This window comes from Anopheles marshallii, chromosome 2, assembly GCF_943734725.1.
Source record: "Anopheles marshallii chromosome 2, idAnoMarsDA_429_01, whole genome shotgun sequence".
Taxonomy (NCBI): Eukaryota; Metazoa; Arthropoda; class Insecta; order Diptera; family Culicidae; genus Anopheles; species Anopheles marshallii.
In genome coordinates, this window is record NC_071326.1 from 85,259,382 (window position 1) to 85,275,911 (window position 16,530).

Sequence of the window (16,530 nt, forward strand, 5' to 3'; positions counted from 1 at the left end):
CCTCCGACCGATCATCTTCACTCTCGCGAATTGGTCTTAAAATAGAAATAAAACATACTAATCTGTCCGAAACGATCGGAAAGCTGACGGGCCGAGGGTCTGCGTTACGTAAATGAGGCGTGTTTTACAAACAAATGGCAACGAAAACAGGTGAATGAAAAAGAAAAGAAACGAAAACCCACCCTCAACCTAACCGGCATTATCTGATAATGAGCTTATTGTGGGGTTGATTGTGCGTGGCGGAGCGATTGCGACGCAGCAGTCGTGGCCGAGTGGTTAAGGCGTCTGACTCGAAATCAGATTCCCTCTGGGAGCGTAGGTTCGAATCCTACCGGCTGCGGGGTAAAGCATAATTTTTATTATTTTTCTTTACCATTTCTTTTTTTTAACTAAAGCTTGATTTTAAAATTAGTTTGAATAAAAGCAATTTAAAAACAATCAAAATTAATGTATTTCAAATAAGCTTTTATAGTATTTTTTTAAATAAACGACAGTAGATAAAAATTGTTTTGTTATAAGTATTATCGTATGATAGTCCCTGAATGCAGATCTTCACTGTACAGTGCGTAACAAAACTATAAAATGTCTGGTGTTTCAACATACGCCTTGGAAAAAGAAGTCCTCTTTGTTTTCGATAAATGGCTTTAGTGATCGATACATACGACAACGCATACACCCCCGATGTTTCGTACCAAACAACTATGAAAACTGGATGGATTGGATATATCTATCAGCGAATCTTTCGGTAAAAGGGGGATTGTGAGAGGCTAAGTTGCAGATGATAACAAATAATGCGAGAAAGTGTTACATATTTGGCCAAAAATGGACTTGTTTGACATGTACAAAAACATGCTACATAAAACAGAGAATTTCGCGCACAAAAACAATGGATTTCGTTGGTAATAAATATAATTTGATATTTATTTAATAAAAAAACTTTAATAATAATAACAAATTATTAACTTTTTTTATTCTTCCATTATGGCGACATTTGCCGTATTTAAACATAAAAACATATTCACAAAACTTGAACAGCCCGAATTATTTTGTTCCGTACAACTTATTGCGTCTAACGTTTACAAGTTTGTTCAAGTTGTTAATGTTATGATTTTATTTTCAAAACATAACAACATACATACATATCATTAAGCTACGCACTGTAATATACCAATTTACGGTATGTTTGCTAAAGACACCATAAGAACAGGAGCCGTGCTGATATTTCCAGGTGCTGAAACACTACAGTCCTCGCATGGACGTTACGTTACGTTACGATTTCACACTCGCTTCATAGAGCTTTAAAGATTTATATTTGCTCTGGTGAAAATGGATGTAAACATTACATCCCCCCCCCCCCCCCCCCCACCTCCTCCCTCCTCCCATAATCGAACGTACTTTGAAAATACAAACACTCTTGAGCTCGCTCCTAACCATAGCCCCCGTTAGCACCGTTAGGGCCACAAGATCGACACCGGAAATATTGTTTATCGAAGACGAGCGAGATAAGAACGTCTCCGTGCCTTTAGCAAAGGAAAATGGAAGCATCAAAGACGAGATGTGTTATTTCAATCGGAAGGCATATGAAGATGTTTCCATTTGATGCCGTTTTCGATCCGGACTACAATGCGCGTTCCGTCGCTGGGTTATTACTTCTTCAGTAAAGGAATCATGGTAATACTGGCCTTTTGATCTGTGCGTTCCCTTCACCCATGCAGGGTGTGCATAAAAGGATCCGGCGGGCCAGGTTAAGGCGGCAGCATCATCGAAACACAGGCGAAAAGGGCCGGATCGTATAGAACGTGGCGGGCAAAATATGTATAAGCTGCCACCTTACACCCGCTTGCTATCAGAGTTTCTCTCTCGCTTCTTCCGGCAAGTGAACGCATCCGAAAGGTAGTACACGGCGCCGAACGTACAACAAGCTAACATGGTGCTACTACCGCTCAAGTACTACTACTCCGGCCTACTGCCTACGAGAGAAGTGCCAGAACGAACGATAAAAGGAAAGTGTACAAGCAAATTATCTTACAAGCTTGCAAACAACATTCACCCAGTACGACAGCGTGGAAAACTCTGCCGATGTTTAACACACGTCAGTAAGGAGGATCCAAAAAGTCAGCTAAATCCAACTCCATCGTCTGCAGACACAATACACCTTCCGTGCTTAACGGTGCCAAGGGTTCAGATTTGATTATGCCTAGACGGCGCTCTCTGCCACCTAGCAGATGGTAGGTTAAACGACTGGTAGCAGTGCATTAGACACAGTCCGTAAAAAGCAGACAATTCCTTGAGGAGGCAAGCGAAAATCGATCAATTGGACAACAAATTTGCGTCCCACTCCAGGACACGATGCACTTTTGTTGTACGGACGATGCTTTTGTTCCCAGTTATACTCGCACCGCTCTTCTTAAGCAATGGACAATCTACTTATCGGTCGCTCCCTTCGTACGGTAACGCCCCCGAGCCACTTACTCAATTTCGCATAAAACATTCAATTTCCAATTTTCGCTAAAACTTTGCACATCACAGCGCGTGCACACATGGTCCAAAGGGTAACTCGGATGCGCTACCGAAGGTGCCGGCACACCTGTTTCGGGGGAAAACCCACCAGAAACCACAAACGGTAATGCAAACGAAAGAGTTTTAGGTGGATTTGGGGTTGAAACTCCTCCGGCGTTTGGAGACAAACTGGGAACTTCACCTTCGTAACACTGCCGCTGCCCATAACCTGCAACACCGCTCGGCCAGGTTATGTACGGGTGGATTTGCAGCCAAATGCTTTCCATTGCTGGCTGGATTAAATAAAATCAAACAACCGACGAGAGCAAACGTGCTCGATACGGACCACCGAACCCCGGGAAGGATGGTTCATTTTCCTTTGCCAAAGTAAAATGGGATCTCGTAAAGGAAGGATTTGTTCGATAGCGTATACATTCGCCCGGAGATAGAGACGCAAAAGCGCACACAACATGGGAAACCTCTTCCGGTACTTGGTCGGTAAAGTTGCCGTGCGCGAAACACTTTACGATGTTACCAACGAAATGGCACCCGTCGGAACGTTTCAGCAGCTGACGAGCTGAGTTCGGCTGCCGTTCACAGCTCACCGGCGGTACTACTTACCCGCACTGGGTAATCGATAACGGAAGCGTCATCGTTCGGTGTTTGCTGTTCAAGTGATTGAATAAAAATACACAACTAAACACCATGAACGACTGGTAGGACGTGGAAGGTTCCTCGTCTTCACGGTGCCACCATTGCACAGGGATCTTTGCGTTGCGTGTTACAACACCGCACTGCACTGGCGTTGTTGAGTGGCGTTTATGTATTGGTTGTCGCTTTTACTTCTCAAAACCACCGCAAATCCCTTTTTTTTCTAACCGGATCCCCCCGCCCTTGATGAATAGCGAAAATCTCAGCGGAAAACGAGCGTTATACACCTTGTGTGTATACTTATCTAACGGATAGTTTACTTGTGATGCTTGTGTTGTGCAGTAATAACAAAACTTGTTACAAACGTCTCACATCCCTTATTACAAATCCTGTCACAAGTTAGTGCTTAACAGTGCTTTAGTTAAACGCCCTAAAGTATGCAACTCACACGCTCACTCTAGCGATTAAACAACGTTAAACCCCTAAAAGTATGCAACCGCAATGTTTTCTTTGCTTCTCAGCGATCTTTTTAACCTTTCAAGTTAGAGCACTGTTAGATGAATGATGGTTTTAATAAAAGATTTGGGATTCAGTATGATTCCGTGTCCAAATATAAATATCTCAAGAATAAATCTTCAAGAGATGTGATGCACTTATGCGCAAAAAAGTGTGTTTCAAAATTCTTACCAACAAATGCATGGAAATTCATCTTTTGCAATGACAAATTTAACAACTTATGCATCTTACCTGACACGGAAAATCCTTTCCCAAGTAGCTAAATCTACCAGAAACTATCATATCTCTAAAAGTGTACAAAAATCACTGACATTCTATCCGAGAAATCTCAAATCCCCAGGACTCCGAATTTCTGAGTACTGATGCTCGTTGCAATAAAAAATGGACGAATAATCCTTCTTCGAATGAATCCTATCAACGGCAGAGATTCACGTTGCACTTACCTTCATTCAGCGCTGAAAAAAAGGTTATGCAAAAAGAGAAAAGGGCGCATTCTTACGGTCCTCCAATCCGATTCCGATGCTGAAGTGCATTTGCTTGAAAGACAAACGAAGGTAAAAAAAACATATTAATCGATTGCTTTAGCTTCGTTGCTATCTGCTCCTGCTGCCCAGCAGTACTCACTTTGATAATGACCAATAATCCTACCTCAGTTACATCAACGTTTTGTTCTGGTGCCATTTTGTTTTCTTGTTTTTCACATTCTCCATTTCATCTATCTTTATTGTCCTTTTTATCCCGATCCGGATGCACTTCTGGATATTCCGATGCTGGTAAGGAATTGCTGCTCGTGTCCACTCGTGAAGATAATCAAAACAATTCGTTCCAACCAGTCCGGATCGGGCTGTGCATGTAATGCCAATCTTCTTCACACGTTACCCGGTTTGTTGGAGTAGATTGGTCGTTTGGTAGAGTGAAGTAAAAAGTTCCCTTGGTCACGTCAACCACGCCAGGCCAACTGCGATGCATACAGCAACGGGGAAAAAAACCGTGCAGCAGAGCGGACTAACTTGATCCGTTAAAAACGTTGTGGGGAAAATAGCGAGAGGTTCTCTTTGTTCCCAGTTTTGGCTCAATTCGATGGTTGATGAACAGTGGTGAAATGAAAGTTCAATCTCTTCAACACCATTTTGTGGCCAATTTTGCCTGGCCACAGAATGTAATGTGGCTGGTTGTTTTTGTTTGTTGTTTACTCTCTTGTTTCGTCGATGCAATTTCTACTAATAACCCGAATGCAAGGAAAGGTAAATTGAACCCGTTTGGGTGTAGAACAATTGGTTGTAAAAATCTGAGCTAATAAACAGAGTTAGTGTTGTGTTATCTGTTGTGAACTGTGGAGTTTTATTCGTATTCTTTGGAGTTTACACGTATTTTTTTCCTTTTTGTAATGTTGATACACATCAAGTTATATTATATTTATGCAATTTATTAATTTTTTTATTCATGTTACAATTAAATTCATAAATTAAATTTAAAAAATAAATATTCAATATTGGTAAATTAATCATTAATTTATATATTTTTTTGTTATTCGTAAATAAAAGTATTTTAACATTATTACAAAAAACAACGAAATAGGAAACCCAGTGTTAAACATGCTTTAGTATAAATGTTTACCCAAACAAAACGAACGACAAGAAGAGAAAATTTAAAATTGTGCCACCCTGTTCGAAAAAAAAGGAGGAAAATCGATTTTCCCCTCTCTCGACTCTCTGTACCGAACCGTGTGCTACCACCAAAACGGAAACCCAATGGTGTCGATCGAATGATTACATTCAAGTGGTTCCGTGTTCCGTGCCGTGTTCAATTTGTTTTGCCGGGGGCGAGCTGCGGCACGAATGCAACCTTTTCCGACAATTGCATCGGCAGTACTTGCAACGAAAATTTTACCCCAACAAAAAAAAAGTTGCACTCTCACGTCTGTTTACACTCGCTGAAAGATGGAAGAACCTCCAACGGAAATACTTTACAAACGCAAAGGAAAGTAACTATGGTTGAGGTTAAGTTTTAATCTAAACCCGCTCATCCCTATCCCCAAGACTTTCGTTCATAAAATGAAGCTAGCAAAAAATGGACAGTGAGCCCTGTTCCACTCCAAGTCCTTTGTGTGGCAGATACTCTTGAAAACAGGAATTTTTGTACCTTTTTGCTTTGTTTTTGTTTGACGGACTCTTGGCCCCAAACCAGATACCCACACGGAATGGATGACTCTGACTCTCGTGGCTCAGCCATCCCGAGCATCACCCATCACTCACACCCCGTTTAAAACCACGGACGCTTCTTCGCCTGATTGATGATCGTGGCCATTTTCGGTGGCGAAACGACCGAAACGATATTAAATTAGTCTCGACACAGGCGGGGAATGAAATTTATCTTATTATTGCACTCTCACTTGATACTAATAACCCCAGGAACGCCCCCCGAAGCAACTGAGGCGGAGACGGTTGGGCACCAAAAATTGCCTTTTCGGCGAACGAATTCACAAAAATGTATTGCCAATCTCCGTCGCCTACCAAACGCCACAACTCTTGCCCGGCTTACGACTTGTCGGCACAATGTCCGGGCATTTTTTTTTTGTTCGTCCCCAAACGTCTCTTACAAACCGTCCAATCTCACCCGCTCTCAAGACCATTAACTTTTGCCACTTTTAGATTGTCTTCCTTGTGGGGGATTTTTTGTTTTGTCCAACGGGCGCAAAGTGCCGATGGAAAGCGGGTGAGATGTTGCAAAACCCCGAGATGCGACAGTGGCGATAAGACTTGACCAAATGGACCTCAAACTCGTTGTTCGCAACGCGGGAAAGAGTTGCACGGCCGGTTGAATCGGGGCATCTTGCAACTCCTTCCTGATGTCGGTGCTCGAGACATGGAGACTTGGTGGTGGTGGTCCCCACCAGAACAAAGGGCGACGCGGCAGAATCTTGGAAAAGTTGAATCCCCCCACAACCAGACAGAATTGCGAGACGAACAGCGATCGACCAACAACAAACCGGGCGGACGGAAATATATTTAACAAATTGCCAACAAATGTGTCCTGTTTGTTTTTTGGTGTGCCTTCGAGCATGGAGAACACAAACATCCATGCCCATTCGTTTCCACGGCGTAGCGTCCGTACGGAGTGTCGTGTCGTGTCGTTAGGTTTTATTTGTCTAGAGGACACTGCTCCGACTTTGCTACGCTAGGACACAATCGCAAGAAAAAGAGCTCCAAACGGTAAGGACGAAACAATACGGAAGCTGTTTCGCGCTGGTAAGAGATAGAGAACGAAGAGCTCACAAAACCCTTCCTGCCTAGTTGCTGAATTTGCCCATAGTCTTTTATGGCCATTGCATGCATAATTCGTATAATTTTGCAGTAAAGTCAATAAATTCAAATTCACCCATTGCAAAACTATGGCGTACCAAAGGCAGCCCCACGCCACGGCTCCAGGGTCCTGTGAAAGAATCGAATGAAGGTCCCTCCTGTACGAAGGACTCTAGTACGAAACAACAACGCTTGTTGTGACACGCCGACCTAACCTTGCTTCCCAACTCCAAACATTGCTGTCGCGCTCATGAATGGAAATATGAGTACTATTATTCACCATGTACGTGTGTGCTTGTGTTTGTTGTAGCCATTTTTGGCTTGATTTGACCCAAAAGCGATTGGTCGTAACGGAGTCAATTATTGAAATTTTGCTCGATCGCTTGGTACGAGCCCGGCAAATGGATAAAACTTCATAAAGTGAAGTTGTCAGTGGTTTGAATTATCGGCAATGAATAGAGAGCGAGTGATGGCAAAAGTTTACGAACATCTTAGGTTTTATGCGGTGAAACTATGAAACTGTGTTGTACGAGTAAGAAAACCGAAAGGGTGAAAATATTTAACATTGGGCGGGATTGTCTTAAGATTTGACGAATTATTATTTTATACATAGTTTATTTTTAAATAACCAACTCGTAATTATAAAACTACTTTCCCAAAAACAAGCTTTGAATATAAAACGAATCTTTTTTCTTCAAATTGCATACTTTTTGGCGCATCACGGAAGCACGATGAATGGTGGTGTGTATTGCATACCTTTAGGCGTCGTATAGTCCAAGTGCTTATTTTATCCCAAAACGCAATCAAAAGATAATTATGATTTCACTTTAGAACCATTCCATAGAACCAATAATTCCATCATTAGAACCATGATAGAACCATGTTACTTCAATAAATGCAATCTTTCTTATGAACAAAACTAGTTTCCAGACACGATTTGTACCTTTACGATGAAAAGTGTTATTTTTCCCCACTCAAAATTCAGTTCTCTATACTATCTGAACCGCACCTAAGGGTCAACCGTGTAGCATAAGCTTTTACCGATATGGGCACAATGCCGTTATATTTTTTACCTTACTAACTTCCCTTTAAAAACCATTCTGTGCGCGACAGAATGTAATGATAGCTTCGAACTTTTCAGCGACATGAAAATAGGAATACGCATTCGAACGGAAACGACAAAAAATACTAGAAAAAAAAAACAAATCCATTTATCGCATTGCCGTTTCCAATATGCGTCACCGGAGTGGAATTGGTCGAAAAGTGAACGGTTTTGAATTGTGCAATGTGCTCTGTGGAAGCGACATCAGCCATAGCCTTACAACGGTCACCAGACGGCGTACTGAAAACTTCCCACCGGGATGGCTAGTGTTGTGGGGTGGAATTTGGAATGTTATCACTGTTTTGCCGTTCTGTCGTTACGCCCAACTTCCAGGTCTCCATGCCATGAAAGCAGGGAGCCCAGCAAAACCGGGTGCAACATTGTAACGGCAAACAATTCACACGCACCTTCCGTACGCAAACGAACGAAGCGAAGCTTATCGTGCCGATGGCACAAGGGCTCAACTCGAACCAGGGCCTTGAATTCCACACCCCCAAGGGTAGCTCTGAAGGAACGCAGAAATGCATAGTAAATCAACATCTCATCAAACCATTTCCATTTGTATGCTGAGTATTTAAACAAGTTGAATGCCGGTCTAGTGTGAACGTCCAGGTCGGTGCCGCATAGCACAGATAAATTCAATAGTACAAGAACAATATCTTATTACCTTCAATAAGGCATAATTTTGCCTAAAAGTTTGCAACTATTACTAAAAAAACAACACATTTTTATACTATAACTACCGCACGTTTTAACCATTTTTTTGTGTGAATGGTTAATTTAAAAACATTTCGCAGAGATGAGCAATTTTTCAATATTACTTAGAGTTCTTACTGCAGAATAGTTTAATAAAAGTTGTGCAGTTAAGTTAACACCAAAAATGTATATAAAAAACCTAATTTTTAGGTTCAAAAGACTTTCCCGGTCTTTGTAGTGTTCAATAAATCCATTTTACAAGCATATTCCTCTTAGGCAGTAATACGCCTAAAAGTATGCAATAATCATTACAGTAACCCTTTTACAACATCATCACCACTGAATTTCATCATAATGGATGCCTACTTTCAGGCGTTTTACGTATCCTAGACACAAACCACCAATAAAGGCACAGAAGACCAATTTTACTCCCTATTGATTGGATAACGAATTTTGAGTTTTGGTTCGACAACAGTTAATACCGTCGCCTAAACACACACAAAACCGCACTATTATTCAACAAGTCATCAGCTAAATGATACCACCGGCTAAAAAATCCCCCCCACAGCAACCTTATGCAAATGAACAGTCCGGCAAAGGGCCAGCAACGGTGCTCATAATCGTTTATCACGAAATTATGGAGCAATGCCGTGGAATTCCCTTTCGGGGCAGGGGGAGATGGATGAGGCGACCGGGAAAAGGGTTGGTACCCGTCTAAACAAAACTTGTGCCCATTGGTTGTGATGAAAAGCACACACACACACACGCACACACGAACCACAGACCGATCGAATTGGGAAAGTTTGAACCATTCAAGTGCCACCGGCAAGATGAAACATGCACAAGGGGAAGTCGGGATGGGGTTGGGTTCCGTGCCGTTAACATGAGGTATAAAAGTCAACCCACAGTTAAGGCCCCCTCCATAAGCGGGACGGAGAAGATCACCCAGACGCAGCCGTTCTATTTCAGACGCGCTCTCGTACAGTTTTCGATAAACATGCAAATGGTGTCGACGATATGATGGTACCCGGGGCAAAACGACGGCTCGACAGTTCAAACTTTCCCCCTAGCATCGTTCCCTGGCCAGTTTTTTTTTTTCGTGTGTGTTGCTGCTTCTCTAGTTTTTGTATGTTTCAACTATGATGTTTCCCCATATCATAGCGCCTCCCCATTTGCACTTCATCTCCTGTGCCGACAAACAATAGGGTACGGTTGGTTCACCTATCCCTCGGAACGGGTAACTCAGGAGAGACAGGACGATGACAATGATGGTAACTTTGTACCCGCGCCGAAATCACCCGAGTGCCTCGGGTCCCCACCAGCCCCAGCTCGCAAACACCCAAACGCTCGGGAGTATTTATCACCGGGGTTAGGTAGTAATGGACGGTACAAAAGCACGGAGAATCGTCAGCACAGCCCGGGCCCGGGCAGGGGCTAGACAGACCGACAGCAGGATGTTGCACAAACCGTACCATGGGACGACGCAGACGACATGATACACACGTCATAAATGAATGTAATTAAAATTTACTGAATTAAAATACTGCAAAACTCTATCTCGACGGTACAGCTTGCGTTCGTTCCCTTTGCCCCAAACCAATGCGCACCCAATACGGTCGTTGGGTTGGGGCAAGTTGAGCACCTGTGGGATCATCCATTTATTACGTAACGCCGATAGGAAGGAGCAGGGGGTTAGTACCAGCGTTACGATGTGTTACATAGGGAGAGTGGGAATTAAACTTTCCGTAACATACAATAAAATAAAACATAAATTCCCGTATTTACGAATAATTATCTGATTTTAGCGGGTTCCTCGCCAATGTGGCAGTTTAATGAATTTAAAAAATAGTGGATCGACAAAATGATACGTAATTAATACAGAGGGGTTACTTACAGTATTATGTGTTACATATTTTTGCATCACAAAAGGGGCCAAGAGGGGATTGAAAATTATCTATTTTTGCGTTACGTCATAATTGACTGAACCCCTAAACTAATGGGAACTTTAAAATTTCCCGGGTTGAACGGGTAAAACACCGCCCTATTCGAAGCAGAACAGGCATCCTTTTCGGGACACCGTTTACTTCACACAGCAAAAGGACTACTCGCGCACAAGGTGTTAACACTTGGACGCCATGTCAGCCGTGCACCCGGTGTAGACTCTTGAGGGCTGAGATTAGATCAGAGCTTTACGGCGTTATCCAATTTCCTAGCAGCAGCATTGCAGGAGCTTGCACTACCTGCAACATCTTCAATTTGTAGCGGAAATGAAACGATTTGCACCGAGCAGTGCAACTAATTGCATTTCGGTGCGTTAGTAAATTTGGTTAGTACCTGGGGAGGACCTTTTCGAAACGATCGTAGGTTAAGCGATTTTTATATGGATTTGTATCTGCGTTTGTCGGTGAAAACAAAAAAAAAACGTTGGACGGCATCTCAGTCGTACCTCCACCGGGACACCGGTGGCCGGCCGGTGGACTCGTGTATAAACGACCGTAATAACGTTGTTAATTTTCAATTAAAAAAACCCCTTCATCCCTTAACTGTGTGTGCAAGCGTTATGTATATCGGCGGGTCGTTGTTTTGGGGCGCTGGACCTTCTGGAAATGGTCCCGCGACCAATTAAGACCAACACACTGTCGCAATTCATGCAAAAGAGTGAATGTCCTCGAGAGGATATATATTACCCCGGGTGCTTGTGCTACCACACTAGGTACAAGCTGTTGCTCTCGTCCACTTCTTGCTTGTGCAACGGGCACCCCCCCTTCCTACATGCCGTCCGTCAGCTTACCTTTGCGAGCGAACAAGACGGAACCCGGTACGGAGCGAGAGTGATAGAAAAATGACCAAACGGAAATTAGGAACGTTGATGAAAGTTTAACGTCAAGGAAAATTACGTTCAAGCGCGCGTCACCGGTGCAACGGTGGCATTCCAAAGCCCATCCATCATGCGAGGATTTGTGGGGTGTGGTGCCCCTACTGCCTCCTACACTACTCGCACCGTTCCGCCACACGTCAAACGGTTGTGCCGTTTTTCTGCTTCCGGTACAGCAACTTCCGGGCTGCTGTCCGTCTGCCGCACGGCGCTGACACTAATGACAGCAAAGTGAATTTTGTGCATCAGCCGCGACTCGTCCCTGTGTTCCATTTCGCGATACACTAACGTACAACCCCAACCGGCAATATTTATCTTCACACGAAAGTAAAACGGAGCGCGAAATGCTGGTCTAGTACCAATCCTCCTCCCCCCGCGGTAGAGAGACGGGAGCCGTGTGTTTGCCTCGGAAGTCAATTTCGAACGTCGGCACTCACTCACCAACGAAACGACGGCAAAGAAAATAAAACTTCATTTATAATTTCATTAACTGCACGTTGCAGTACACCCTCACCAACTCGTCCGTTTCTTGTGGGGTTTGTGCTGCTCCGTCTGTTTCATTGTAATTTTTATCCGTAATGAATTTTGTAAAACACAAAATTAATAACGATTTCGGATATAATCCCAACACGAAAGCAGGAAGATACAAGCGAATACTTAGCGATAGATGGCGCTAGATACTCAGTCAGCTCGTGAGTAATTTTTTACTTTTTTAAAAAATGAAGATTTTAGTTGGGGCTCTGTGAAGCAATTCACTGTTAGTTATCCGAATATAGTTGCTAAATGTTTGCAATCGAAAGGAGATAAGCTAGAGGTGCAGGAATTACAGGGGTATTACGTCTCATTCGTAGAAGAGTTAGCTGAGGACACTATCGGAGGGGATTCCGAAACGGAAAAGCAACCACTGATCAGATCTTCAGGAGTTGCCACATCTCCATAGTAAAAATGGCGGAACAGCAGCTTCACTCCTTCCATCTTTTCATCGCCTTCCATACGTCGCATACGATAGCATAGCCGGAGTAACACTTTACCTTTTTGAAATCCTGGCCGATCCTACCAAACTAGGTCTGCGTCTAGGAGATGGGCTAGCTTGTGGACTCTTCAACCTAGCGCTAGAGAGAGTCATCCGCGACTCGGAGGTGGAAACTTCGGGGACCATCTTCTATAAGTCCATTCAGATCTTGGCATACGCTGATGACATACACAACATTGGACGTGGCCAATTGATGGTTGAACCAAACCAAATCCTAACCTACGCAAGGGTGACATACAGATAGGGGAGGGGACATGTCGATGACATGTCAGCATCGACACTAACATTGATGTTGAAATACGCGCTAGGGTGCTGTCTCCCAACCGGTCTTTCTACTTCTGAATCTGATGGAACTTCTCTTCTGCAAACAAGAGAGGTGTTCTCCCTGTTATAACGCCTCTGAGCCATGGACTTTGTCCCTCCTAGCCGCGTTCGAGAGGAATGATGCTCAGAAGGATGGAAGGACAATGGGGGATGATGACAGTTGGAGCCCGTTATTCTTAAAAGATTGCCAGGAGAGCAGGGCTTCTGTGGGGTGGAGTGGGGTGACGTGGGAGGGGGAGAATAGGACGGTGGGGCTCTAGCTGGCCGCCCACTCTATCTTCCGTTAGATCCGCCTCTGGTTTCAACAAACACAACAAACAACAAAGCAGTCCGCTGCAAAATGTCTTTACAGGGAATAATTTCGCAGCGCCATCTATTAGGAAATAGCGCAACTTTTGAAAACGCAATTTCGAGAAGAAACACTCCGTAAAACTGTGTCCTTTTCCGGAACTTTTTTAACAGACTCCTAACCGAACTGCAAAACAATCCACCAGTGCATAACATTCTCTTTCTCATTTTTTTTTTCTTGCACAGTTTGGTGAATCAAACGATGTCCGAGCTGGATGCGGGCCAGGTGCGAAGGATACTGCACGAAGCGCTGGATCTTTGGTCGCAGCACGCCAACATCAACTTCCGCGAGGTGTACAGTACGGACGCCGACATACAGGTGCTGTTTGCGCGTAAATTTCACGGCGACGGTTACAACTTCGATGGGCCCGGCAAAATACTAGCCCACGCGTTCTATCCCGGCACCGGTATCGGAGGCGATGCGCATTTCGATGCGGACGAGCATTGGCTGCTGAATGAACCGCTCGACGCAGAAGGTAAGCGTGCAGGTGCAGTGCTGGAACTACATGGTTATTGCTGTCTGCCCCGCGGGCTACTAATATTTACTTGATAAAGAACACCTGCACCGACACTTGTTTACCAGCTAGGGACGAGTGAACACAAGCGATGGACGATGACAACAAGCTAAGGTACAAATCGAACATATGGACACATATGGTTACGAAGTACACGTGAAGGTATTTGACAACGAAATGGATAGGAGTATTTCTGGCCTTAACTCTCCACCGAGAATGGGAGCGGTTAAATTCTAGAGCGTTCAGTTTAAGCATCTGAACACCTGGACATCTGAACTCATATTGGGAGGACACCGAGAGTTTAGCTTATAGCCAAACATGATGAACAGTCGCAGGACCTACTCAATACAATCAACGTGAATCTTAGACGATCAACGTGACTGGACAACTGAACAAGACTCCACAATAAATCTGACAAGCAGGCATTGGAGTTTTGAAGTCAAGATCATTGGAGACATCTGAGCAAGACTCCACAATAAAGGGAGGTGTTGGTTTGTTTTGTTGCCACAGGGTTTTGTGAGAGGTGGAGAGATATTTCTAGCTTAGGGTCCTTCAAGCTCTACTAACCAGTGACATGGAGTTGGAGGATTGAAGTTGAGAGTGGAAGTTGAGAGCATAGGGATGGGTCTGACGGGATGGTAAGGTGGACGGTAGGGCAACCATAAACGACTAAGAACACTGAATGAAGAAGATTAAAAGAATTCGTTTTCACGTCGATTAATTACCTTTTTTTGCAAAATTCCGTTTTTTTCTTTAGGCACTCGACTTTTCGATGTGGCGGTACACGAGTTTGGCCATTCGCTTGGACTTGGACACTCATCGCAGCAGGATGCGATCATGTTTCCGTGGCATCACATATCGTACCGTGGTAAGGACACGATCCCGGAGGACGATCGGCTCGGCATCCAATCGATCTACGGCCCGCGGAAGAAGATTTACGGCAAAAACCCGGAACGTCACACACCGTCGACGACTACGACGACCACGACAACTACACCAGCGCCACCGCCACGACCGACGACGCGTCCATACTATCCGGTGAAGAACACTACCGGACATCCATGGGAGGGTCTGTATCCGCACGGTGGTCGTCCGTACACGACACGCACGACGGTTACAACCACCACAACCGAGCGTGCTCACCATCGGGACGATGATGATGGACGTTATCCGACGCGTCATCATCCCACCACGGTGTCGACGACGGTACGGCATCGACCGCATCATCGACCGCACCATCGAACGACAACGACGGCGATGACGACGACCACAACCACACGGCGACCGTACCACCATCGACCGGTCGCAATCCATCCGAACCCGTGCAATACAAGCTTCGATGCGATCACGCTGATTCGCAACGAGCTGTTCATCTTCAAGGATCGGTGGCTGTGGCGTATGAACGAGAACGATCTACACCGACCGAGTCCGTTCGAAATTCACCGGATGTTCTTCGGTTTACCGGCAGACTTTGAGCGCATCGACACGGTGTACGAGAACAAGCATCAGAAGATCATTTTCTTCATCGGTAAGTGGCTCTTTCCTCGCGCAGGTATGCGACGGTTTTTCAACATACGTCTGCTTTCTTTCCTCCAGGCAAGCAATATTATGTGTTCAACTCGCAGTATCTCGAACCAGGTTACCCGAAACCGTTAACCAATCTTGGACTTCCGGACAGCATCGAGCGGATCGATGCAGCACTCGTATGGAGTCACAACAATCGGACCTATCTTTACAGCGGACGGCTCTACTGGAGGTATGCAGAGTATGCAAGATGTATTTCCGAACGGAATATCTCAACCACCTTCGTTTCCCCCTTTTCACGTGCCACCTTTCAGATTCGACGAAGACACGAATCGGGTAGAGTTGGATTACCCGCGCGACATGTCCATGTGGAAGGGTATTGGGTATAACATCGATGCCGCGTTCCAGTACCGTGACGGTAAAACGTATTTCTTCAAGGGCCTTGGTTACTGGCGGTTCAACGATATGCGGATGAGTATCGCACACGAGTACCAGAAGTCGTCCGCTACGCGATGGATGAAGTGCCGGCACGAGCGGCAGGTGCTGAACGATCTGGACGTGGACATTGAATCGCCCAGCAGTGAGCCGACGGTAGTGCAGAAGGCCGCAATTGGCACGAACCGTGCCGCCCCATCCAGTCTGTGCAATGACGATCGGAGATTACTGCTGCTGCTGCTGCCATGCACACTCATAACGTTAGCGATATCATACTACTCCAAACAGTACGCTTAAGATGGCCAGTTGTCATTACGCCGAGGTGGACACCTTTGCCGGTGTTTTATTTGGACCAGATGTTCAGTGGGACCGTTCCCCGAATGCTATTGTCAGTAAGGCTAGACGACTTTGGTTTTTGGCAAACCATCAAAAGACATCGAGTTTACTAAGTTTGCCCGTGTCTTTGGAACTTGGTAAGGAGTCGTCTAACACGCCAAGACTGACATGAAGTTAATCCGGGAACGCTGCACCAGTAACATCAGACCAGAAACCGGCTAAGAGAACAGGCGTCCAAGCTCTAGGTAATAGCAACTGCTGTAGGAGCCACGCAGTGCACACTAGGCACAAGGTGCCTGTAGGCTTCTCCCTAGTAAAATATCGTAAATATTCTTCCTAAATGTAGTTTCCGCTCCCCTAGGTGGGTTCTTGGT

At 44.8% G+C, this 16,530-nt stretch overlaps 1 protein-coding gene and 1 non-coding gene across 2 annotated transcripts; both read left to right on the plus strand.

Moving 5' to 3' along the window:
- The first annotated feature begins 258 nt into the window (after nucleotides 1-258).
- On the plus strand, nucleotides 259-340 carry Trnas-cga (transfer RNA serine (anticodon CGA)). The gene has a single exon. It is a non-coding gene; the product is annotated as a tRNA-Ser (tRNA).
- Nucleotides 341-13,536: 13,196 nt separating this feature from the next.
- LOC128716283 (matrix metalloproteinase-2-like) lies at nucleotides 13,537-16,117 on the plus strand. Its single transcript, XM_053811207.1, has 4 exons — nucleotides 13,537-13,822; nucleotides 14,619-15,389; nucleotides 15,458-15,617; nucleotides 15,700-16,117. Exons 1-4 carry the CDS (start codon nucleotides 13,549-13,551, stop codon nucleotides 16,115-16,117), a joined length of 1,623 nt encoding a protein of 540 aa, XP_053667182.1. The 5' UTR covers nucleotides 13,537-13,548.
- The last annotated feature ends 413 nt before the right edge of the window (nucleotides 16,118-16,530 follow it).

Bases quoted from the DNA above. Each gene is read 5' to 3' on its own strand.
- LOC128716283 (XM_053811207.1), top strand. From the start codon at position 13,549: ATGTCCGAGCTGGATGCGGGCCAGGTGCGAAGGATACTGCACGAAGCG. The intron at 13,823-14,618 runs GTAAGCGTGCAG...TTTTTTCTTTAG, and splicing joins TGAACCGCTCGACGCAGAAG to GCACTCGACTTTTCGATGTG. The intron at 15,390-15,457 runs GTAAGTGGCTCT...TCTTTCCTCCAG, and splicing joins GAAGATCATTTTCTTCATCG to GCAAGCAATATTATGTGTTC.